General features: G+C 41.9%; 1 protein-coding gene across 2 annotated transcripts in view; it reads right to left on the bottom strand.

Annotated features, from left to right (window-relative positions):
* Positions 1 to 7,183: 7,183 nt before the first annotated feature.
* Positions 7,184 to 26,206, bottom strand: part of LOC120796480 (protein bicaudal C homolog 1-like) — a 55,517-nt gene continuing 36,494 nt past the window's right edge. For both annotated transcript variants that reach the window (XM_040139380.1, XM_040139381.1), the window contains 14 exons: positions 25,032 to 25,283; positions 23,367 to 23,498; positions 19,993 to 20,197; positions 17,892 to 18,053; positions 17,338 to 17,525; positions 17,067 to 17,208; positions 15,217 to 15,370; positions 14,522 to 14,681; positions 14,383 to 14,422; positions 13,642 to 13,796; positions 13,272 to 13,434; positions 12,342 to 12,505; positions 11,864 to 11,963; positions 7,184 to 10,525 (listed from right to left, as the gene is read on the bottom strand). In XM_040139380.1, coding sequence (XP_039995314.1) covers positions 10,398 to 10,525; positions 11,864 to 11,963; positions 12,342 to 12,505; positions 13,272 to 13,434; positions 13,642 to 13,796; positions 14,383 to 14,422; positions 14,522 to 14,681; positions 15,217 to 15,370; positions 17,067 to 17,208; positions 17,338 to 17,525; positions 17,892 to 18,053; positions 19,993 to 20,197; positions 23,367 to 23,498; positions 25,032 to 25,283 — 2,145 coding nt within the window. In that variant the 3' untranslated portion in view covers positions 7,184 to 10,397. The remainder of the gene's footprint in view (positions 10,526 to 11,863; positions 11,964 to 12,341; positions 12,506 to 13,271; positions 13,435 to 13,641; positions 13,797 to 14,382; positions 14,423 to 14,521; positions 14,682 to 15,216; positions 15,371 to 17,066; positions 17,209 to 17,337; positions 17,526 to 17,891; positions 18,054 to 19,992; positions 20,198 to 23,366; positions 23,499 to 25,031; positions 25,284 to 26,206) is intronic.

Genomic DNA, 26,206 nt, shown 5'->3' with positions numbered 1-26,206 from the left:
GGGGCTTCGGTCCGCGGTCGTCGGGGAAGGAGGAGAAAAGAGAGAGACAGGGTTTCCAGTCAGCCCCCTCGCTCGCAGCTCTCCTCTCTGTCTCCTGGGTGATGCGGCTAGTGGTGCGTCAGCGGAATCGTCACGGGCGCGAACAGCGCGAGCCGCCAGCTCGGGTTTGCAGCGGGAAGCATAGCAGCTTCTGCAGCGAGATGCATTCAAATGTATGGACCCGGGAGATGGCAGTCCGGGCGCGCGTCTTGTTCCGTGCGCTCCTCGTGCCCCCGGGGCCGCAAGTGCGCGCGTTATTCCGCCGCGGGACGGTTGAACGGGAGCAGTTTCAGCGGATTAGCGCAGAGACGCTCCGAAAATGCAGCGGGGTCTTATGTAACCAGATTAGCCCTGGTGTCCCCCCCCCACCCCCTCCGGTTTAGATCTCCATCTAGACCGCTCGCACACTCCCGCGCTTTCCCGTTTCACGTTGGGCGTCATCCAGACAAGGGTCTCTCGCATGTCCTTATTTGGTGAAGCCGTGGCCGTCTCTTCTCAGGGGCGCAGGTGTGGGCGGACCCCACACTAACGAGCTGGGGGACGACTCTGACATTGGTGCCCGACAAAAAATGAACGAACGGCCTTGACTCCGCGTGTCTGCCTTATTAGACGACCCCTCCCGCGAACCGTAGACACAATGGCACGTAACAAAACGGAAAACCATGTCCGTTCACAGCCTGAAAACCACAGGCCACATTATGCTGGGGTGTGTGTGTGTGTGTCTGGGTGTGTTAGTCGTTATCTCCCTTAGACTACTACACCCTCTTTATCAGGGGCCCACAGAGACAAGGACTGCCACGGCATTAAAAAGGTCAAGCGCGTGGGTCAACTGTGGCTAAACACACAACGACGGCTGCGGGCGCCTCCCCTAACACTCTATATTGGCCACGCAGAAGTAAATTCTGATCATCACGGAGTGGTTGTCACTTTATTATTTTTATTTCATTTCCTAAAGCAGTCCCCGTCTCCTCTCCCCGCCCCGCAGGGGAGCGGCAGAGTGAGGCGGTGTCGCTTTCTATTTGCTTTTGTCCTCTCTCGGTGTTATACACGGCGCCCTGAGGAGAGGCGACAGGGGTGTTTATCTATTCAGCGGGCAACGGATTGTGCAGCTGCGCCTGTGGGGCCCCTGAGTCATGCCGTTCAAAACGGCAGAGATGGGGGGGGGGGCGCCGGACCAGTCTGCACTGAGTTACGAATTACATTGGGGAGGCCACCATAACCCATCTCTGTTTGAGACATACTGACACAGCATCAGCATCACCCGCTGACTTTTGCAGCAGAAGAGGAGGGAGAGTAAGTGTAACGGAGTAACGAATCTCATTTTAAAATCCCGTGCGTGAGATACAGTGAACTATAGTTGGTGAGCATTTCCGTGCGCACTGCAGGATTAGAAAAATGGGGTTATGGCGGGCAGGCGAATTAAACTCCTAGTAAGCTCATAATCACTGTGGCATTCAGATTCGGTAGGAAAGATATGAGGCGCGCCACTGAATATATTCCACGCTCCGACTTCACGAGGGCAACGCTGCATCTGGCTCAAATTGCCTGCCTGGGAAATAAAACTCATTAAAAGTGAAGGTCAGAATGCTGATCACTCCCAGCAAAACACAGAGCCATCTGTGTCTGAGGAGAGGGTGCTGCTAGAGGCCGTATCAACAGATTGAACGATCGCTACTTCAAACCAAAGTTTGTTTTTTTGGAAAGTTATAGGTATGATTGTGCTTTTTATATGTTTACTATGTGACTATGACCTACCCTGCTTTCTAAGATAGCCTGATTACTAAGGAGCTTTGCACTGATGTCCACAGATTAACGCAGCATCTGTTTAAATGACTGTTTCCACTAAAATTCCTCAAACCAGTGAGTACGCTCACCAAAAGCCTATGGACAGTGATTAGAAACAGAAACCAAAAGAACTACAGCTCAGCCAATGGCCCAAAGTACACCAAATCAAGGAAAGCCCATTGTTATGTAGTCCATCGTCTATTTCTCTTTGTCGCCCTCCCCCTACCCATTTCCCTGCTCCGCCTGCCGTGCTTATCTAGTACGGGAGAGGAGGAGGAGGAGGAGGAGGAGGAGGACGAGGCTGACCGATTCTAGAGGCTTCCTTCTCATCCTACCTCCATCCGTGGCCCCTTCGCCATCCCTCTCTCCTCCCACCCGTATCCCCCTCCAGCGAGAGTCATCCCGTGTTAGTGTCAGTGTTTCCAGAGCTGCCGGAGGATGAGAGAAAGTGACACTGTGTCCCATGTAACACACACCCAGCCAAGTTCACCCCCCCCAACCCACATCCTTCTTCTTTTCTGCCTCACCTCTCCTACCTTTTTTCCCTTCTTCATATTCAGTCACTTGTACCTTCTTGTCTCATTTTTCTTTCTACATTACTACATTACATTCTCACTGCTATTACTTTTAGATCTCTGTAGTGCATATTACCCTGCAGTGTCAGCGTGTGTGTGTACACTATATGTCAGTGTGCCCTGTATTGGCAGTCCACTCTGATTTGCTCACTCTGCCGTGCTTAGAGCTCAGAGGCCACGTGAACACAGTGACAGATGGAGAAATAGCAGGGAGAGAGGTGTAGTGAGAGTAGGACAAAACAGGCCAAATGGGTTTGAAAATTATAGAAGGATGAAGAAAAAGAAGTGATCCAAATCCCAATATCTCTCTCATAATATTTACTCCTTGCTCTCTACTTCTTCCTCCGTCTCTCACACACCCACACACACACCCTGCCGTCACTTCACATCGATTCTCATCCAAGGGGTCAGTTATGAGCCAGTATATGGAGCACAGACCACAACATTTTACATTAGCAGAAAACAATACCAAGTCTCCAGGGTTCAATGTGTGTGTGTGTGTGTGTGTGTGTGTTTGTGTGTGTGTGTGTGTGTGTGTGTGCGTGTGTGTCCCTGCGTACCACAAACACATTTGTCTGAGGGAAGCAAATGAAGTATGTCATTGACAGTTTGATTGATAATCGCCACGTGTGTCTCTGGGTCGCTAAATAAAATCCCAGTTTATCCGAGCTTTTCAAGAATGAAACGCCTTCACTATCCATCCTGTTGTTACAGTAAAATCAAATGATTTATGAAGTTCGTCGTTAGCCCACATTCAACAGCAAGTCCACACAGTTAAACCAGCAGAGATTAATTAAAAACAGAGCTGAAAGATTCATCAATAAAGCAAGATGAACTGATAGAGTGCACAACATAGGAAAACCTTAAAGGAACAGCATGGCATTTTAGGAAATACTTAGTTGTTTTGTTGCACAAAGTTAAATGATCGGTATTCATCAATATTGATCAATAGGCCCATCAATATTGGTCTAATGTCTGTATGATAAATATGTAGCTAGAGCCAGCATCTGGCTAATTTAGCTTAGCATAATGGCTGGAAACTGGGGGAAACAGCTAGCCTGGCTCTGTCCAAAGGTAACAAATACACCTACCAGCACCTCTAAAACTCATTAACTAGCACATAATATCTCGTTTAACTGGTACAAAAACTAACAACGCATTGTTTAACAAGGCGTCATGTGCTGGACTATTTCTTGGCTGGGAACAATAATATCCCGGAGTCTCCATTGGTTGCCTTGCCAAGAAATAGCGGCGGTATGGTCCCCGTAAAACTACAGCTTGTTGGTTTTTTTTGTTGTTTTTTTTTTTAGCCGTTTAAAAAAGACAAGGTATAAAATGTTAATTAATGAGTTTTAAAGATCCTGGTAGGTGGGTTTTGTAACCTTTGGACAGAGCAAGGTTAGCAACGTCTCCATGTTTTCAGTCTTTATGCTGAAGCTATTCGGCTGCTGGCTCCAGCCTCTCACCGAACATGCAGTCAATAGGGTGGTATCGTTCCTCTCATCCATCTGTTAGCAACAAAGTGAGTTAGCGTATTTCCCAAAATGTTAATTTATTCCTTTAATAGATATCATGTATATGAAAAGTATTTGCCAATTAGACCTCATTTACCTCACTTTGAAATTGTTGTCTTTGTCATGAGCTGCACAAGAGTAATCCCCGGATGGAGTCTGGACAGATGTGGGTGGATGAGACCTGGAGGGGGATACCTGGGGCTCTCACGCATCTCTGGCTCTGAAGGAGACTAGAGGTGAGGGTTGGTAACATCAGTCAGACTCTGAAATGACATTAGCCCAAAGAGGTTAAGTTTTACACTGTGACAGCAACAAGAGGATTGGTTAACTGGGGCCGGGGCACTATTGGATTGGTTGAAGTGAATTGTTTTAAATGCCCTGAGCTGGAAGTGGAGAAAGAAAAAGCTTATACAAGAGAGAGAGTAACGTTATGAAAAGTAGTCTTCCTGAATGAACTAAGCTTCACTTGGGGTTAGACCAACATTTTCACTCCTATGAAAACATGCCTGTAGGGCTGAACTCAAAATAGCTGTCATATTTTAAATGGTCTGGCTTATGCTGAAGAGAAAATGTTATGCTAGAAATGGCAAATAAATCAAATACAAAAAGACAGTTTTGGGTCTGACATTGAAAGAGCTTTGTGGCTCTATTTCTTAGAAAGAAAAATAGTCACGAAGCCTCTCTGTATATTCACAGTGTTGAGGTGTTCAGAGAATAAATCAGTGAGTCATTTTTCAAAATCATTTGCCCTATTACTGCACAATCTCATACTGAAATCATGTTACCGGGTGCACTAAGAGCTGCAGATATGCAAACAGTAGGAACTTTCTCTGTTTAGTGAGATTTTTTTCATTTTGCAGATGAAAGAAGTCGAACACGATGAGCCAGACTTATCAGACGCTGAGCATATTGTCCACTGGATAAGAGCCAGGTGTTGTGAGGTAGCAACCAAGTCACAGCTTTTCTCATTTACACCTTTCCTGCAGAGGCAAGCTGCCCAGGAGAACAATATGTGATGCTGTGGACCCTGCTGGTCTTCAAGCGGGGAAGTTGACAGGATGCTGTATAGATGCATGGTTGGTTAGTGATAAAAAGCCCCATCGCTCCTACTCTCTGCAATTTAGCCTTCTTTCACATCGTCTCTCACAATAGAACATGAAATTGAAATTAGTCATGCTGGGCACTGGGAATGATTGCCAGCTGCACCCTACATATAATTAGCCTGAGTGAGACAAAGAGAGACTTTGATATTTGTGATTCAATAGCTTTTCTCCAGAACTATTATGCTTGTTGTATGTGGAACTGTTTTATCGGGTAAAATGTAAGTTTTTTTTTTTCCGTGGAAACTAGATCTACTCTAAGATCAAACCATTTTCTGACTAAGCGAAAGCGGATTATTTTACCGTACTGATCTATTTATCACGAGGACACGGCGGCAGACACCATAATGAATGTTTTCTTAACATCCTTCCTACACATTACCCCCCCAAACTCCTCAGGATAACATACCAGTATTTATATCCTATTCAGGGTTCTGGTGTTATGTAAACATGAAGGCGTTCTGTGTTCTTTACCTTGCGAAGCTCCTGTGGAAAATAATGGCAGAGGGGGAGAAAGTGAGTGAGTCACAACGTGCCACTGAAATATGTTCTGTGACCACTTGTTTCTGTTAAAGGCTCATTTGCGTTGGATGAGTCTCTCCCTCCTTCTCTCTCTCTCTCTCTATGTGCCATCTGAACACTAGTCTGGTGCCATAAACCGGCCTGTGGATGAGGTTTAGAGCAGTTAATATAAACATAAATGAAACGGAAAACCAGATCACCTTCCTTACCTCAGGCAAAGTACAGGTTGTAAAGGTGTTTGTTTTGTATTTTGTGAGCATGCATGAAGTCAGTCACGCACACTCACTCACACACACACACACACACACACACTTCCTCTAAAGTATCTGCATTTCAAAACCTTAATTCTGACACTCACCTCTACAAAGTAAAATATGTGTTAGTGGAGACACCTTCTGTTTGTTACAAAAAGAGTCTCCAGTCTCATAAGTAAATGGTATTTTGCTCATGAAGCATGTTCATTAAATCCCACAAATAAGCCACAGGTAATTTTGTTATATTACTTAATAATTTATAAACATGTAATGATGTGTTGCTGAGTAACCATTGTCCATTTTTTGCTAGAGAAGTGAGTGACAACACTGCCCCCTTGAGCTTTTAAATAAATCAGCCTTTGTTTTTACAAGGCAGAACACAGCATATAGCAGGAAAACAGTGCAATAAGCCAAGTGGTGGTCTATGCTTCTGGTGGTCTCAATCTCTAATTCTGCTGAGCTGCTCATATTAAACGAGAGACACTGTCATGGCTTAATGGAAATGGACCACATCTTGGCAAGACAGTGCCGAGAGTTCGTGACCGTGACCTCACTCAAACGGATGACTTCAAAAACTGAACTCATTACCCGACAACTTATCATGGACCAACTGGATTGAATTGAAAAATATGAAAAAAAAGAGAAAAAAAGAGAAGAAACCAAATAGAACAATTGTGCAAAAAAAAAAAATTCTCAGTTATTTCTACTTCTTTGATGGTCCAGTAGCCAGGTGGACGGGCCAGATGGGCAGTGATTAAAAGCCCCAGACTTGAGACTGAGCTTAAAATGAATTTGTTCTCATGCATTACAGTATATATCGTCTCTGCCAGCAGAATCATTCGGTTGGATTAAGCAGATCCTGGCTACGTGGATTAGGCCTCATGTAGGCATGCATGGTGCTGTAACCACATGGCATGGGACTGGGAGGTTTCTCAACCTGCAGAGTGTTTTTCCATTGTGTTTAGCCATGAGGCTTTCAAACAGAGAAACCAAGATAAAGTGAATGTAGTGTGTGGCCAAACAATCCGCTCATATTTATAAGCCTCATTTTTTAATTTGTCAGTGATATTTCTTGGCATTTATAATATTTAAAATGTACTGATTTTAAACTATCACATTAAAAAACACTGGCTACAGCAGGGCTTTCTGTGTATCTGTGCTGTGGTACAGCCTTTTTAACACTTTTTTTTTTGCTGCGTCCAGAACATTCTGGGAGGTAGCAAGGTTATAGCGCCTTACAAATACTGTAATCCTGGATTGCCTGATATCTTAAAGATAATATCATCTTTTTGGAGACGGTACTTTAGATGATTATTGACACTGATGCCTTGTCAGCCTCAACATTTCTGTGTTATACAGAAAACAAAACCAAAAAAAAAAAAGATTTTGTTTGCATACATTTATTACCTTCATTATATAATTTGAATGTTTGAACAAACTTTTTTTTGCCTGGTAGACAGTTTCTCAAAAAAGTCTTCTGTTTATGTCTGTATTACAATACAGTTAGAATAACAATAGCATCAACAGTGAACAGAGCTTTGGCCACATGGCAATGTTTATACACAAATTCTTCTCTATGGAACTCTGTGCAGAATTGTACCTTTCTCACACAAAAACAATGGTTGCAGAAGATGAAAAAGTTGTACAAAAGTTATGTTATACATCACTTCCTTAGTGGTTTACATTTATTATAAATGTACCATTCGATTGCAGTACAAAGACTCCTTCAAATAAATCCCTTTGGGAATGACAATATGACTAACACAACAAATCAAAGACATAGCTGGGAAACTATCCTATCAAGGGCAAAGACTAGACAAGCTGGCAGTAAACCTTTTTGACTTAATGAGTCCCTTCACTGATCCGTAATAAATCTGCATTAACATGCATCAACATTTTTTTTTAAACAACATTCACTTGATAACAGAAGAACCTCTTCTGCCCTCCGAGCAAACACATCCGAACAAGATGAAGGATGAAAACAAATGTCTGCTAGGCAGGAACACGAGTCACAGCACTGGGAGAATCACAACTCAAGAGTTTCAATGTAGTACCATGATGAGTGGGGGTGAATTGGCCCCAGGTTTCCTCTCAGGATAAAGGGAGGTGCTCTCCCCCCGTTTTTTCTTTTTTTTTTTTTTTAATTTTTACATTTATTTTTTTTTTTATTTACTTGTTGGCATTTTTTTTTTGCCTCTATAAGGCAGTCAACAGCGAAGAGGCAGACAGGAGAGATGGGGTGAGAGAAGGGGGCATAACATGCAACACAGGTCCCTTAAGTCTTCAAAGGAAAAAAAAAAAAAAAAAAACAATTACCTGGTTGGTGTCAGCAACCATGTCAGAATATTATTTAGTATAGTGTTATTAACTTGACAACCACATTGATAATGGCTCAAATCAGATGCAAGGGAGGGTGGAAAGTGGTTAAAAGTGAAAATGATGAACAACAAATCACCATAAAGGGAATCGCTGCAAATAGAAGAGAGGCGACAAACGACCCACTTCTCTCTGAGATTATATGAGGACTGCTGGTACTTTTCATAGTTACATTTGTCTAGATAAATGTTCATGCACTCGACAGTGATAATTTCTCGTCCTCTACATACTTGATAGATTTTGTACACTGTACTCTCATTTAACCAAGATAAGAAATTCAGTCTGAGCTTTTAAACTTATTGTACTGCAAATATAAACACATTTTCCCAGAAAAGAAAAAAAAAGAAAAATCTACAAAGAGACACATAATTGCACTTGATACGAAATGCTCAGGACCTTGGAAGATGGATCGGCTTGTAGGCTGAATCTTCAGATAAATCTTAAGAACATCACACAAAAAAACAAGAGTTATCCAAAGTTAATGAACTGTTGGAAAAGGATGTTTTCCTTTTCAAAACACACGACTGAAGAAAATACAGGAGCCTCGAACTAAAACAAGCTTTTAATGATAAATGCTGCTGCTGCATGCATAATCCTGTTACTTCATTAAACACTGCTTAACCAGGTTTTCTGGATATTAGATTGCAAGACTGATACTAGAAAATCACGGATTTTTATTTGTTTTTATCTTAAATCTCACAGTCCTTTTGATAATTCTGGTTCCTTATTTGTGTCTCGCAGAAATGCTCATATGAAACTAAATTGGCTGTGAATATACTGGTTCTTTGTGTGATGCACCTCCTATTTGGAGAGCAAGGTCAGACCAAAATATTAGTGTTCTTAACAAAATATCTCCCTGCTGAAAAACTAGTTATGTACATTGGCACTTTTCACCACAAAGGCGTAGCCTTGCTCTGTTACTAGGTCTTTCCTTGCTCTAAACGGGACAGCCAGTGAATAGAAAGACAAAAAAAAAAAAAAAAAGGCACGCAGTTCTAGCATAGCAACTCCTATTCCGGATATATGGAAGAGTGCACTGAGATTTTAGTGCACACAGAAGGGGGCCGCAGGGAGGCCAACACTGACAAATAACAGATGAGACAAAAGACCATGCACTATAAACAAACAGAGAAGGGAAAACCACAGAGAGATGCCCGTTGACACAATCAGAGAGAGGCCTATAAAGCTTAGCCTAACTGCCTCATGTCTCTGCTGCTGTCTAATGGCACAGCCATGTTACGGCTCCACAGATTAAGGGGCAGAAAAAAAGTAAAAGATACTAATAATCTAATTACAAAATTATAGAAACTCATTCATGAACGTATAAAAAAATACATATGTAAACTGATAACCGTTAAACATCCCACCCATTCCCCTAAAATGGTAATAAAAACTAAAAATAAAATCAAAAAGCATAATGAATACAAAATATTAGATTTTTTTTTTTTTTTTTGTCTAGAAATACACAGACAGACAGACAGACTGTGGTTGGACACAAACACTGACCTTGGAGGAATGTCCACCAATCAAAACACTAAAGGCAGCCAAAGGTCAAAGGCCACAATGATACTTTCCTTTGGTAGATGTGTTTAAAGTTGATGAAGTCACCACTCTAGTGTGCTGACCCATTTTGCACTTCATTTGGTGGTGCCCTAATCTCACCGGCTAAGTGCTTACATTTGGTTTGGTACAAAATGCATCTGTGCTTTTAGTCAATAAAAATGCATAGTTATCATTATTTCAGTCTAAGGAATTAGGCTTTCACAGGCAAAAGTCTAGTATTGTTAAAGTGCATGTCACTGATACAACAGCATAATACAAAATGCAGGTGGTATCAATGTGTAAAATGATTGTACTAATCATTCTGCCTGTTCCCTTGAACAAAAAGTGGACAGAAATACTGGACAGTACCCTTTCTTCAGAACCATAACAACAACCTTCATATATAAATGCTCCAAATAGACTGAAAGGCTCTATAAGGAGTGAACACTGAACCTCATGTGTATGAGAAATCCCTTTTTTCTTGTTGGCACTTCAGGTAAATGCATGGCTTTTATAATACATATATATTTATACTATATGGCAGCAACAACATTCTGAACTGTCTTAATTCAGCTGAAGCTGAAAAAGGGTAAACAACCACTGAAACCTGGGCTGTTGAGGCACAGAAAGACACTGGAGGTGGATCTCCTTCATGGACGGTTCTGAGGTGGGCTGGAGGTCCGGAGGCGCCTACCATCGCCCACTGACACTGGCCATGTCTGCGTGAAACTGGCGGGAGAGGCGGCCGCTCGCTCCCCCTTCCAGAAAAGAGGACCTGATGGGTGGCTCAAATAGCTTCCTCCGGTTCTTGTTTAGTTCTGTGGGGGGAAAAAAAATAATGATGAATTTAAAAAAAAAAAAAAAAACTACCACTAAACATCAGCTGAGGCAAAAGTAATAAACATGGTCGTTAATGTGAGCAATGTCTCTGATTATTGCTGAGGGAGGCATATTAAATCAAATTAAATAAAAAAATACAACCAGGGAAACCTGTATGTTAACATTTCTTTTTAGCCTCCATTGACCAACAGTGACAAGAAAATTGGATTCAACTCACTCCAGTATTGCTCAGATCAACAAAAGCCCTCTTTGTGTCCATCTGGTTTTATACATTAACTTGGAAAAGATGCTTTCACGAAAATATCAGAAGCACACCCTGGCATCTCTGGGTCGTTCATATGATAGCCGTGTTATGTCGCTGCCAGCATAAACCTTCAGTTAGATTCCCGGAGACAGGCAGCTCGCCCCAGAAGCTCTTTTTACTGGCATACCGGCAGGAAGTTAAAACCTGGACTGCCTTGACTGGCAACGACTATCTCCTTATAATGAGAGGCAAAAAACACAGAAAGACAAAGACAGACTGAGACGTGCGTGTTCCTCTTTTGGAGCCGTCGAGTCCATCAGCGGAGATTAAAGTTGACCTCTACTTGGCTGAGGCGACAGGCAGCAAAACCAGTTCTAGCCTAGGATCACTCTGCTTCCTTAATAATCAGAGCACTGGGCTCTCCATTTCCGCTTGTTGCTCCCACTGTCGACCCTGGCTCTAGTGTGAGGTTTGTGAACTGAATATTTACAGAATATCCAGGAAGCTCGCGAGCATGATGAACCGCCGCAGCCTAACAACTCCTGCTATTACAATGTCCAACATATGACATCAGTAATTAAGTGTGACACCAACAACGTTCCTTTTAGACCCAGTGCGATGACAGGAAAGAGTCTACACCAGCATCAGGGAGGCAGCTGGAGCAACTGGAGAAATACCAACATACTCATCTGAGAAGAATGTGCCTTAATGCCATTTACGCATACTGGTGCAAATTACTGCAACATGGTTTCTTCTATCTTTAGAATCATACATTTGTTGGAAAAGTACTGTCTTGAACCTCTCTACTAGAGTGTGCAAGTAAGAGGGGCCACATGTAGCTTCCAGATCCAGAAGATGGCAGCGAGGATGTAAGTTGGAGTAGACATTTTGTCTTCTGCACCTTCTCCGGCTGGCATCAGAAAATGACTAATGTGAGCCAGAGGTGGTCGTATGTGGGAATCCCTGTACCATGTCTATCCTTATGTTAACAGCTGATAGCAGGGAAAGACGAAAGACGGGGGGAGATGAGAAAAATAAACTAAGGAGAATCTCTGCTCTTCTTCATTTGTACCTGAGATGGCGAGCAGCATTTTCCTGCGGGCTCCAAAGGTGGTGATGCCCAGTTCCTTCAGGTCCTGGTCCGTTAGAGTCAGGAATGTCTGGAGGTCAATCTGTAGGCAGCGACAAGTCCATTTAACACTGCTATTGCCACAATTCAGCACCTTCTACTCCAGTAAAAGGAGACCTTCAACCATAAATGTCATGGCTACAACAAATGGCATCCTTAGTGCAAGTGCAGACATTTATGGTCCTCTGGGGACCACAAATGTCTGTGCAAAATGTCATGTCAATGGATGCAATAGTTATTGTGCTATTTTGTTTGACCAACTGACCAACACTGCCATCCCTTGAGCCACGCTACTAACATGGATAAAAAAATCGGAGATGCTTGGCAATTTTTAAAAAAGCCCGCGCCCTTCCTCAGGTCAGATGGTTCCCCGCCGTTAAAATCACAACACTAGAAGAAGTGGGTTGACATTCTACGCTACCTCCTGCTGCTGGAAGACGTCTGTGTACTTCCCCAAGCCCAGCTTGCTGAACAGCTCCGGTAGGTCTGAGCCTTTCAGAGACGAGCTCAGGCTGCAGCCGTTGCTGCCAGTTACCGAAGGGATGCAGTCCATGTAGTTGCTGCTGCTGAGGTAATGCTCCGCAGCTGTCCATAGAAGGATTAAGGCAAAAATGAAAAACACATGATAATAATTTAGAAGTAAGCGAAAAAGCTGTCCCATCTGTGAGCTATCACAGATGTGAAGTCATGCAAAGAAACAAACTATATTTAGCATAAACTGATCACAATGTTTTAAATCGGTAAACAAATATGACCAATGACAAAATTTAACTTTCTATCAATTTAGACTGAGACAAATACAGATCCTGTTTTACAGGCTAGTGTTAGATTGGCATAACAGGGAGCTTCAACGGAAGTCAGCTTTAGTGCCATCTTACAAAGAGTAAAGGAGTGAGTACACTGAGTTCATGAAGCCGCACAACACACACACGGCATGCACACACCAAGATCTGATCGAGGAGATAAGAGTGCTCACACTGACATTTTGAAAACAAGTTCGCTTTTGATGGTAGATGGTGTTTTCTCTGGTGTGTATACTTCATCTGTTCTCTTCAGTGTTTTATAATTAACAGTGTGGTGTGTTTTTTTTTTAAGCTAAACAAACACAAAATGAAATGGAAAATATGACCCTTTCCACCTTAATCTATTGAGTACTTCTAAGAAATTATTCCATCAACACCAAAAATGTGTATCAGATTCTGGTAGACTTTTCCGTGGAACACCTCTAACAACAAGTGATGTTCTGGTAAATTGCTGTCATCTGTGCATAATTTGCCCGTGCAATGCTTGGAAATGACCAGTGCTCGTTTTTCCTTGAAGCAAAGATACTACAAAAAGATGCTACACTGACCAGACTTGTTCTGCTTCCTCTTGGGGCTGCTGACAGCGGAGGGGAACTCGGCGTGACTCGGCAGGCCGTTACCGGTGCCGTTTCTCTCCCGCCAGTTGTCCGAGTCACTGCCGTTCCCGACACCTTCCCGGCTGCTGGATCGAGACAAGGACAGCGGGGAACCCTGCGAGAGAGAACAAAAAGAAATGCGATCCAAACATTAACGAGGCGTTCTGAATGACCACGCTACATCTCAAAATAGGATTCAAAAACATCTATGTACCATTGTCTATGGTAAGTCAAAAATAATCTATAACATGCACATAATGAGAATAAATTGTAAAGAAGGTAAACTCAAGGATGGCAAACACTCAGAGCCCTTAAATCTGACCTCGTATGTGGTGCTCATGCTGGGCTTGTATGAAACATGATTGGCCCTCCGCAGCTCCTTGATGGTCTCAGCCGGCATGGACTTTGAGAAGCCCAGACCACTCCAAGTATTGGTAGGGGTCCGCACCTCCGTCACCACAGGCTTCTTTAACATGGCTGTGTGAATACAGACATAGAGTGATGCACACATACACCTATAGACTGATAATGTCAAGTAACCTTTCATGTAAAAAAGCTAAAAACTACCATAAATGACCTGTGTGTGATTTATTCATTTTTAATCTCATGTTCCTTTTGAACGGCTTTAAAGTTAGATGAAACCATTTCTTCACACTGATTCCCGTGTTACATGTGGTAAATGTTACGCGTCTACTTGTTTCAGCATTTGGAAAATTTTACATGTCATGTGCAGGTATTTTTATACACAACATAGTTCACATAATTTGTACGTTTGGAATCTTTACTACATTTTTAGATAATGTTTTGTTTATCTGAACAATGTAGTTGTTGAATTGAGTGTAATTACTGATCCACTGACGACTACATATTGTTAGTCATATCCACAAGGATAAAAGTTTGCAAAAAGGAAATTCAGTCCTCTTTCAAAAATAATGTAGACATATCATAAGTTGATGAGTTTACTGGCAGTTGTGAGCTTTGGATTCTGTGTCAGTCTGTCTTCACATAGGCTAGATTTTGGGCTACATCTATAGTATTTGACCGGTCACAAATGTCGACTTACCTTTGGTTGCCAACAGCTTTTTCTGTTCATAGTCAAATGCCTGAAAAGACAGCAGATAGTTTTATTCCCTTATTCCTTGATACCACCAAAACTGTGTATTATGTGTGTGTGTGTTTGTTGGATGCCTGAATGTGTGTACCTGCATGTTGGCGAAGGAGGTCTGTGGTGCCAGTCTGATCCTCTCCCTCTCGTTCTGCTGTGCTGCCCTCTCAGCTGCCCGCTCGCTACCGGGTGCCCTCTTATCCGCCACAGGACTGTCTGACGAGCTGGACTCGGCATCCGAGAGAAGACAGTCAGAACTGTTTGGATTGCACAGAAATACAGTATCGTGAGCACGGAAATCTATCCAAAAAATAAAAAAAAGGTAGAAATAGTAGAGAGCCACGAGGCATTGCATAACCTTTCTTCCATCTCATCTTCTAACATTATCACTGAGGCTGTTAATGTTCCTGGCTCATTGGGTTTGACTGCACACAAGTTACAGTTGGTTATTGTAAGAAACATGCTGGTCCGGCATGAGCCTGTGTAAACCCAGTCCATATGGCAGCCAATCCCTAAACTCATCATTTTCATGTGGGACAAAATATGCATCTGTGTCACTTTCAGTACTATCTCGTTTTGTCAGGCTTTTAAAAATTAAATCTGTATGCCTGGGTTTGATTCCACTGAATGCAATTTCCTCCCAGTATTTCTGTGGCTGTCCACACTTTGTCCAGGTCTAATGGGATTAATAGATGACTGCCAAACTGTAACAGCATGGGCTGTAAATGATCTCAGAGGGGATGCCAAACAGTAACAAAACGAGCTGTAAATGACCTCTAGATGCAAACTTACTGTAGATGGGAATTCTTGGTGCCCTGCAGGAGCTCCACGGCCTGTCGTTTCCCTGATGACGTCTTACACGAAGCCAGCATTTGCTTCAGCTCACTCCCATTTGCTGAGTGAGAGGGGCTCCTGGGCATGCCCACTTCCACAAATGTGTCAGAGCCTGGGGGGAGAGAAACGCAAGCATATTTGGATTATCCCTTTTTATTTCTTTCTAGTTATTTGGTCCAATGTTTAAAAAAAATGGGAAAACACAGAAAGAGTTTACAGCTGTCCTCTTTGTTTTCTGTACAGACAGTACACAATATTATGACAACCTTAGCTGAAATACTTCTTGTTTCATCTAACTTTTCAATTTGTGCCATACACAGTCTCCTCTCAGCAGTGACGGGGTCGCACAGTTTAACGGAGAGTGTGCGGCTTGGTGGATGTAAGTACAGTATGTGTGCATGCATTAAAGTGTGACAAGTCTCAGCTGGATCCTGGATTAATTAAAAACATAGCAGCTGTAATTATAGCGGTTTTCATTTGCTACTCTACTTTCAGCCCGACAGGAACCTGCTCTCTGTAACAGGATGTGCATTTGTGTGAGTGTATGCTTGTGTATAATCAAGAATATCTGAATGTGCACGGTGTGCTGTATGATGTAAAATAATACGATGTCAGTCAATCTAACGATGGTCTGTGGGGTTTCATATATGAATTCCCCAGCATTCCCTCATTCCACAACGCAGAGTTGACTCGGGCTGGGTGGGTCAGTCCAAACACACTCTGGGACACAGGAGGAGGTAAAAAGGAGAGGAAACCTGACTGGGACGCACTGCGCTGAGGGAGGGCCAGATTAAAAGACAGCGGGGGAAAAACGAGACGCGTGAGAGTTGAAGGTTGGAGGGGAAAACCGCGGGTGTAAGACGGAGAGGAAATGAGGGCCTTTCTGAACCGCTAGGAGACCAGCAGTTAATCTGTCTCCATTCCAACACAATAAAAGTAGTCAGAGGTAGTTAGGAGGACAGTATAGAGAAATAGAAATAAGTTCATTCAGGGCATTTTCCTCAAAGTGGGTTTAAGAGTTACATAAATCTCAACTGGAAAAGTTTAAATTGGACATTTATGTTAAGTCTGCACAGCTGAGGTCCAGCAGAGTTGAGAATGTTAACAGCTCAAAACTTTTGTCTAGCCAAGGTGATAAATCACACATAAATCGACAGATTTCAAATTAAAAGATTTGAAAAATTAAATTAAAAGATTAGATCAATCATAGAAATTATTTAATAGTAGTAATAGTAAAATTTTAAACATACTGGCTGTCACCAGAAAAGTTAGACATGACAGATGACAGGCATGTGGGTATTCTGCCCACCTAATAACTTACAAATACGAAGAGGATAGGGTTGATTTTTTTTTGGATGGGAGGTGTTTGGCAGATAAGATAGCTAATGCAGGTACTAGCCCTCTGTATTCCGTAGGGCTTAATATACTTTGTGAATATATTCAAAACAGATGTGGACAGGGTTGTACCGTATCTATACTACATTAGATGGCTGCATAGAAAGGCATGTTTTTACACGTTTTTCGGTGCGCGCAACCTCCGGTCTTAAATTTCAGGCTGATGATTTTCATCATGTGAGGTGTGATTATAATTTGCTCTTTAACAACAATAGAACAACCCTCCTTTTATTTTTCTGAAAATGACATGATGCAATAAAGGTTACTTTTTACAATTATGCAAGATTTTGCAGCAAAAGTGGCCACTGGAAACTGCAAAAAACACATCTAGCAGTCACAAGGACATTTTTCTTTTCAGCAGTGTGTAGGCCAGGCTAGTTGAGTTTCTTAATGAGTTTACATAGAAGGAATACCTTCATCTGGGCTGGACTTGCTTGACAGTGGTTCTGACGGATTGTGTCCGCTGGCCTCCTGGACTGAGTCACATGGGGCTGGACTCAAAACTGTTTCTGCAAGTGATGCAGTTGCTATCCTCCCATAGACTGAGCCAGGATGCTGTAGGTGTATGCACACACATACATACACATCAAGTGAAAGAAAAATACATGACAAATGAAATCCACTAAACAAAAAATTCCAGGTGAGCTCATAGTAATGCAGCAAACAGTAAATAAATAGGTCAACCTTGACATGTCCATTGAGAGTGCAGGGGCCCTTGGTGCAGTCAGGAACCCCGTTGGGCTGCTTGTCTATGGGGGCAAGGCCAGGTGGGGGGGACGGTGTACTCTGTGTGTAACCCTGCACGCCTGACAGCAGGATGCTACTCAGGGTGGCCTGGGTGGCAGGGTGCAGCATCAATGGAGAAGAGAAGCCTGGGAAAAAAAAAGAAAAAAAAAAGAAGGTAGCATCAGCAGTTTTCAGAATTTCAAATATCTACAAGGTTTGTAGGCTTCTGTCTGTTTATGCACGTACCTATTTATTCAAAAAACAAGTGAAATAATGATAAAGAGATCAGTAGTTCCGGGAAAAGGTAGTCCAACAATTGACTTTGAAAGTTCACCCACAAGTTGCATGTTTTTTTCCATGATGTACAATATAATCTCTCTTCAATATCACAATGTCTTCAAAAAAAAAAAAAAAAAAAAATTCCTTTAATTTGAAATTTCGATAAAATGAGAGTGCCAAGACAACCACACAACAGTACAACAAAAAAGACATCAGAAATACTATATATGGACCTTGGGTGCTGGTGAGTGAACTGGGCCAGAGGGAGGGGGGGGGTGTGGGGGTGGTGGGGCTCTGGGTCTGCAGAGGGCTCATGGAGGAGTTTAAGCTGTTGAGGACAGCGTTTGGGGCAGCTGAGTTGGTGAGGGAGTGGGGCGCTGTTGCACCCAGGAAACCTGCGGAGAACAGAAAGGAACAGGGGAGAGAAAGGAGAGAACGTGAGATGGAATAGATCAGCGGTGGTCCTGTCAAAGCGTAGAGCAATTTTTCAAGTTAATCACACGTTACACTGAGACCCTCAGAAAATAATCTTGGTCTTCCAGCTATTTAGCTGGAGTTCCGTCAACCAGACATCAAATGAGAGAAAGAATTTCTTAAATTTCTACAAGGTCATGGATGCAAAAGTACTTATCTAGTGTGTCCTCATACCCAACAAAACCATGTTATTGAGAGCAACAACAATGTGGTGCTTGGTGTCTTTACCCAAATACAGTGTATGAAAACAGAAAGAAGCAGGTCTGTGGCTTTAACAAGGGGCTAGTTTGGCTCCAGGAATAAAGCCAGGGATTCTACTGGCAGACTGGCCTGTAATCTGAGGAAGAGAAGCATGTAGTAATTACTAAAGGCCAGGATGTGGCCGTCCACAGCTTCACCCCCAGGCCCCTGGGTTTAAACAAGAAAGCAAGATACCCTTTCCACTGTACTCGGACTTCATGGCACATTGTTTGTTTGTTTTTGTTTTTTTTTGTTTTGTGACCAATCTTTTACATTTCATTGTCCCATCTCATTTGGTGGGGACACAAGGAAATAAAATAAACGTTATTTGAAAATAATCCATAAATCCAGTACCTGCATACATTCTCATCAGAAACAAACAAAATTTGCAAAAATCTCTCTGTTGAATTATATATCTTTGATTTTCGTTTTGGAAAAATCTAGCAAACTATGAGTTTAAATACTGACCCTATATCAGTTCCCACCTACCCCATATGCCCTATATACCTATAATCCCATGGCTGCAGAAAATAAATAAAAAAACATTATGGATATAGTTAAACTATTCTGATATTCCTTCTCTTTTTCCCCTCTCTTTTAAACATGTAAAGGAAATGTCTAAGTGATATAATGTAGATATACCTACACGAAAAATGCTGCATTTAAAATTACAATACAGATAAACTGTGATAGTTTATAAGCAAGAGTGTTTATAGCCACGAGCTGCTTCCTGCCAGCTTATGCTACTTTCTGTTTTTCCTACTGCCTTTGATGCATTACTCATGTCCTCATTTTCGGTTTTTAAGACAGTCTGTAGCCCAACAAAAAGCAGATAACTTGGGCTAAATATTTATCATAATACTACTCTTACTACAGTCAATTAAAAGTCACCCTTGGAGACCAAAAATATAAATCCCGACATCTGTTCCAAGCTGAACTCTGTGCCTTCATGCTGAGTTCAGCGCTGCAGACAAACAAACTCCTACGCAATTATAACTGTTCACCATCCTATGATTCATAAGCTCATGACTCATTCAAACTACTGCAACTAAACTCGTATTGAGGTTATTTTCTGATGGTTGGCTGATCAAAGTTTTGCACATGTGGGACTCACTTCTTGGCATGAAACTCATACCCTCGTGGTGAGGGTAGTTTTTTGCAGGCAAACAACTCCTACTGTAAAGTGCATATAGAGATGATGGTGCCCTGACCCACTGGCTGTGATTTAGGTGGATGCTGGAAGGATTTGTGTATCTGATTCTAGGGATTCAGTGATTCAGTAAACCAGGCGATAGGCGGCTTAAGGGCATCTGGCTCAGAGATATCTTCAACAGACATTTTTGCTAAGAGAGAATACACTCTGTTCTGGAGTGTGTGACTGGTACAGACGCGAATGACATTGATATACGAGGACATTAGTTCCTCTACAAATACATTTAATCTCTAATGCACTTCATGGAAGAAATAAACAGGGTAGCATCCCTCACTTGTAAGTCTCTTTGGATAAAAGCATTTGCCAAATGAGTAAATGTAAGTATTATCTTTCCTCACATATTTATTCTCTCCCTCATCATGGAAAAAGTAAAAAAGGTTTCTCAACAAGTTAGATAGAGTCATTACCCAGATTGCTCAGCCCCAGGCCAGCTGAGGCCAGGATGTCCAGGCCAACGGGGCAGATGAGGGATGGGGACGGGCCGTTGGTGGTGGGGTTCAACACCACAGAGGGTGAGGAGGACGACACCCCGTTGCTCTCCAGACCCAAGAGGAATTTTCGTGCTTCGTACATGTTCACTGCATTCCTCTCCACACTCTTGACTATCACAGACTGAGCGAGATTGAGGGAGAGGGAACAGGTGATGAGAAACCAAGAAAAGAAAGGTGGGGTGGACAAGGAAGTCAGGGGGAAAATGGGAAGCAGGCATGGAGAGATGCAAAAGAGAAGGGGGGAAAAGCATGAGAAAGAGACAGAAGAGGAAAGAAAGGGGAGGATAGAGGGATAGATAGGGTAGGGAATGCTGGCACCAGAGATAGGGAGTGAAAGGGAGGATGAGGGGGAGACAAACATAAAGGGGAGGAAGGAAAAGGGAATTAAGGGTAGATTAGAAAGATAAACATTGAGGCAGTGTGGGAGAGAGAAGGAGACATGGGAGCAAAGTTTGAGAGAAAGCATTTCTTAATCTATTGCATAAAATATATATCTAGTTCACTGATAGGAGTGAAGAGAATATGACGTAATCCAAGTTATTCAATGACTATTATACTATGAAGCACTATATCAACAATAAGGAATTAAAAATAGGAAAGATTTTAAGTCAGTGAGAGAAACGACTTCTACATTTTCCACATCACCAGAAACCCTGCCCTTCATCACCGTAAAATAAAAATGAAAATGAGTATAAATCATGTCCTGACTCTATGTGTTTTGCCAGAGCTGTAGAAAAACGAGTTCAAATCACGATCAGTCTCCCTGACACAAGCACACAAACACACCCCTTTACGGGTCTGCCAAAGTGCCGGGAGCACGGAGGCTACGGAATGCATTTGGACGGGCCTTTTTGGATTACTGCTGTCACCTCGTTAAAATGTTTAAGTGAAGGGCTCTTAAGAGGATCTGGGCTGGGTCAGTGTTTACACTGGCACCTCCACTCCAGTCCCCACAGGGCCTGTCTGGTTTGGGCATCGAGCCCTGGCGCAGGGTGGGACGTGGGCACCTTGACGAGACAGCCAGGACTGGGCCAAGTGGTGAAATATGATTATGATTATGTATATTATGTGTTGTAGAACAGTAGACCATGAGTAACATTAGAGGTTGGCTTTGAATACAATACAGGTGCACCACAGTTACTGTAAGAGGTTTCAAATCCTAATATATTATGAAAAAGATCAACATACAGTATTTTCTAAAAGGCAAATGAGGGTACATCTAATTTACTATCTAATTTACTAAGAACACTTTCAAAGAGCCAGCTATTTTTTATAGCTGAGGCATAATAAAAATATTTAGTTTTCCTGTCCATCAGGTGAAACGTGCGCAGCAGATTGTGTGGAAAAGAGAGAGTAGATCGTGATTCCCTATTGTGGCAAATGTGATGTGCCAAAGCTATTCTCAGTGTTGGTATGGCATGATTCCCCTCGGTATAAAGGTTCCAGTTTTTTCCCTTTCAAATTTCTTCACATGTCATGAAATGTGACATGGCAATCTATAATTTATTTCAATGTCATGCTGTGGCATTTGACGGAGAGTAATTTTCAAATGGAACAGTGGCCTATTTGTTTCTTGGTAGTCTTTTTTTCCCCTCTGCCTGACTCAGCATTTTAACAAGTAAGACATCAGGGTCCGTCCATCTTTTGGTTATTTGATTTTTTTTTCCTGTCAGAGACGGATATTAAAAAAAAACCAAAAATGAGTGGTTATTTGATTTTTATTTTAAAACCCCAAAAATTCTAATTAAAATACATTTTTCTTTTTCATGGTCAGAAAAAGGAAGAGCGAAATTTTAAAAAATGGTTTGATTTTCATTTTCTATTTTTTATAACAAAAAAAAAAAAAAAAAAAAATGGCCAGTTTTCATATTGTGAGACAATAATTTCCACTTTAGCTGTGTGCGTTCCTGCAACAGATATTGCAGTTCTTGGCAGGCAGGCAGAACTCTGCATAACACCTGTCTCACAATATGAAAACTGGCCTTTTTTTTTTTGTTATAAAAAAATATAAAAATTTCGCTCTTCCCTTTTCTGACCATGAAAAAGAAAAATTCCTTGTTTTTTAATTTGAATTTTTGTATTTTAAAATGAAAATCAAATAACCACTCATTTTTGGTTTTTTTAATACCTGTTTCTGAAAGGAAAAGAAATCAAATAACCAAAAGATGCACGGACCCTGCTGTTTTACTTGCTTACTTTAATGCTGAGTCAGGCAGAGGAGAAAAAAAAAAAAAAAAGACTACCAAGAAACAAATAAGCCACTGTGCCATTTGATAATAATAATAATCATTATTACTACATTTCATCACCATGTGATGAAATTTAAAAGGAAAAACTGGAACCTTTTTTCTGAGGGGAATCATGCCATACCAACACTGAAAAAGGTTTTGGCAAATCGACATCTGCCACAATGGGGAATCACAGAAGCTCCGTTTTCCTCAGGGTGAAAAGTTAGGATGTGTTCACTTCGAAACTTTACGGTTTTGTGGAGGTTTAGGTTTAATGGGAATGATTCTATGCCCTAACATTGCCCCTTTAAATAGACATTAACATTGACTTACAGGTATCAGTTCCAAGTTAAAAATGTACATAAGCCAGCACATCAGACTCACTGTTTTCCTCCAGTTAATCTGATTAGGAGACCAGTGCATGTAAGAGGCCCACTTTAACTTAAACTAGGGTGTACACAGCAATTCCTGCGGCTCTGTGAGGCTTCTCTTAGGCGAAGCGATGCTTTGAGCTTAATGCTCATGTCAGCATGCTAGCAAGGTTACAATAACAATGCTAAATTATTTAGCAGAAATGGGCATTGCAGACTATCTTGGGTCATAAATGCTGTGATATGTGGCATTGGTGCTATTCTTGTCTCTATAGAAATAAACACGAAATAAATAAATATTAGACAAATTGCAATTTTGAACTGACGGTGACGATAGATGAAAAGCCAGCGGATCAACACTGTTATTACAATGCATCCACAGGGTAACAGGATTGCCTGTACCAATTTGCATGGCAATCTATCCAAAAGGTGTTGAGACATTTCACTCAAAACCGCAGATTGGATCTCATGGTGGCCCTAGAGGAAAACTCAGGAGAACACCAAAGTCATTAGGATTCATCCTATGGGCACCACGATTGTGTGTATAAAAATGTCATTGCAACCAATCCAACAGTTGTAGAGATATTTCAGTTTGGACTTACTGACACTGCCATCTACAGCCATGCCGCTAGCATGGCTAAAAATCCCCTAAAACTTTCCATGCTCTGCGAGTGTAAGCCTTGTGTCATACCTTGCTTGGCTGTTTTGGCTTTGGTTTGATACTGATGAAGACATCCAGCTGCTCCATTAGCGCTGTGATACACTGGGGCTCCACCTCAATGTCCTCTTTAATGTCAAACATTAATACCAGAGGCAAGCAGCCCTGCAGAGCAAACAAAAAAATACAAGTATATCAACAAAAATACAATTTTTTTTTTTTTAATGTCCGCTGCAGGCTAATATCTTTCAGAGCCTCACTAGTATACTTTAACATTTCTGTGTTCCTATGCTATCTGCTATTTCTCATAACTGCAGTAAAGTTTCCTTTATACTTTACCATTTGTAGAACTACATGTTAGCCATACCAATAAATACACAATTCACTGCTGGATTCATCCCACACAGGGCTTGGGAAATTCCGCCAAGAGCAATCTGTTTTGCATGATCACCACCACAAGTGCCACAGACATCTATATTTTGGGCCGAGAGCTGGACAGCGCTCCTATTGTGAGTGGGTGTAATTAGCAGCAGAGTATAGGGCCAGGCTGGCTCTGACAGGGCCTGAGATTGGAGCTGTAATCTACAGTCTGGCTGGAAGAGGCCAAATCACACAGTACACTACTGCGGGCAGGACGGCTTCTGCTTTCACAGCAACTCCCCTACTCCTCTTTATCCCCCTTCTCTTCTTTCTCAACCTCCTCGCCCATCCCCTGCTTTCTGTGCTTCTCTCAAAAGTCAATTGTTTTCTACGCCTAGTCCGACAGTGAGAGGTACCTTCTTGTGTGCCCGGTTTCCGGACCAAGAGAAAGTCATGTTTAGTCACTGCAAAATCTTTGGCATGTGCTAAATGTCTTTGGGGCCAAATGGGAGACCGCAGACAAAGAAAGGCAGCTCTGGTAGAATTACTGCCCCACACTATGGATCTCCAATAGAAATGCCAAAGCTGTTTATGACTGAGATGTCTTATATGCACCAGCTCAGCATAAGCATTAAGCCAACAGTAATTAAACAGCCATCACTTTTTCTGATTATATTCTTAAGTAATTCAGAAAAGGGTAGCCTCAGTGGTCACGGACCACAAGACAATAATTACCGCATAACATTTTTAACCCAGCAAAATTTTAAAGTGAGGTGCTTCCTCCTGGTCCAAAACACTAATGCTAACATGCTGACCTTCGAATTACTGACCGGGCTGAATTCCAGTCCACCAAAATCTACTGTACATGCAAGCCAAACCATCAACACCAATAAGGGTAATCTGTATACAGACAGGACATTAAGAACTCAAGCCAAGCTGATGCAGATGTGTGAGTCCATCTGCCATGCAGGTATGTGGCAGCAATAAATCGTGCAGGCTAACCTTGGGGTGGTTACAAATTGTTTTTTAACTGACATGGACATTTCAGCTGTTTGAGAAGAGCCAAGCAAATCTCTCTCAAGGCTATTCTAAACCCCCAAATGCAAACATGGTTTTCTCCTTGAGCCCCATCTCAAAACCCAAGCATCATTCACACATACCATGATGATATTATTGAAACAGTGACATTCATTACAGCTACCACACAGAATATGGAATCTCTACATATAAAGGTATACATTGCCATTACCAGCCTTTAACCACAAAAACAAAGCCTAGCAGTTTATAATAATTCTTTTCAACCAGCAGACATCAATAAACAAAACACAAAGTACACACCATGAGGTACTGTCGTGCCAGACAGACCGATTCAATGGTGCCCTGAATGTAGACTGTGGATTTCTTCTGGGGGCTGTTGGGGTCAGGGAAGTGGATCTGGGCACCCGTCCTCTGGGTGATGTGCTTGATGTTGCTGCCATTGCGGCCCTTCATGAAGAGGTGGTGCTGGGGTGCGATGTCCAGGTGGGTGGTGACTGAGATGGTGCTTGCCAGGCTACCAGCCAGGTGCTCCAACAGCAGAGCTGTACCCCTCTGGGCAAACAAGGATTACAAGTGACACATAATTGACAAACTATATGAATATAGAAGTCCACCTCCATTAAAAACGGGTTTTGTTAATGTGACCCTTACTATTACATTTCTCATGGGTCTAAGGACAAGGGTGTTGTAGGGCGGCCAGATTGTTAGACGCCTTGAGGGAAAATTTGTGATTTGTGATATATAAAATTTGAATTGGCCATTATTCTAAGCAGAGTATTATTATACTTTATGTCTTAAAACATGTCTCCAGGGGATCGGAAAAAAAAAATACAAGTGCAGTATAGCTAATTTTTTAATGTTTGACACTTTTGCGCGATAAATATTTTCTACCATCAATTGTTAAACCAAAATTTCTGTAGATACACTTTCTGTCATTCATCTTAACCATTAATCAACATCTCACTTCTGCAGCAATGCCAACGCTCATTTTGTATGAGGAGTTTATTGTGTGAGTTTAATAATACAACAAGAAGCTGCCATCTCATTTTGGATGCATGCTAATATAGTGATAGTGATTTCTCACAAGAATATCAAACAATACAAATGAAATCACACACAGACATAAAGAGGCAATTTCTTTTAAAAAAAACAAAGGTATAATTATATTTAATTAAGAACATTATCCAGACCACATTACAAACTAATAAGAGAGAAGTTAAGTCATTTTGACCGTTTCCCAAAGTAAACACCAGTATTTTCTATATAACCATTGGAAACTATTATTTTTATTACGCTTTCTTCCACTTCCACAGTTGAACAGTCTCATTCCTCACTGTCTCTGCTGTGCCTCTGCAAGCCATCACTTGGCCTTGTAAAGTAAGTCATTTCCAGTGTGCAACGGGAATCTACACACTGCGGCCGGCATAACACAACAATCCACGGCGGTTTTGGCAATCATCGATGGTGTTCCAAGG

This window comes from Xiphias gladius, chromosome 11 (assembly GCF_016859285.1).
Source record: "Xiphias gladius isolate SHS-SW01 ecotype Sanya breed wild chromosome 11, ASM1685928v1, whole genome shotgun sequence".
Classification (NCBI taxonomy): domain Eukaryota; kingdom Metazoa; phylum Chordata; class Actinopteri; order Istiophoriformes; family Xiphiidae; genus Xiphias; species Xiphias gladius.
Note: the sequence above shows the minus strand (reverse complement) of the source record. Positions and strands in the feature narration are given on the sequence as shown.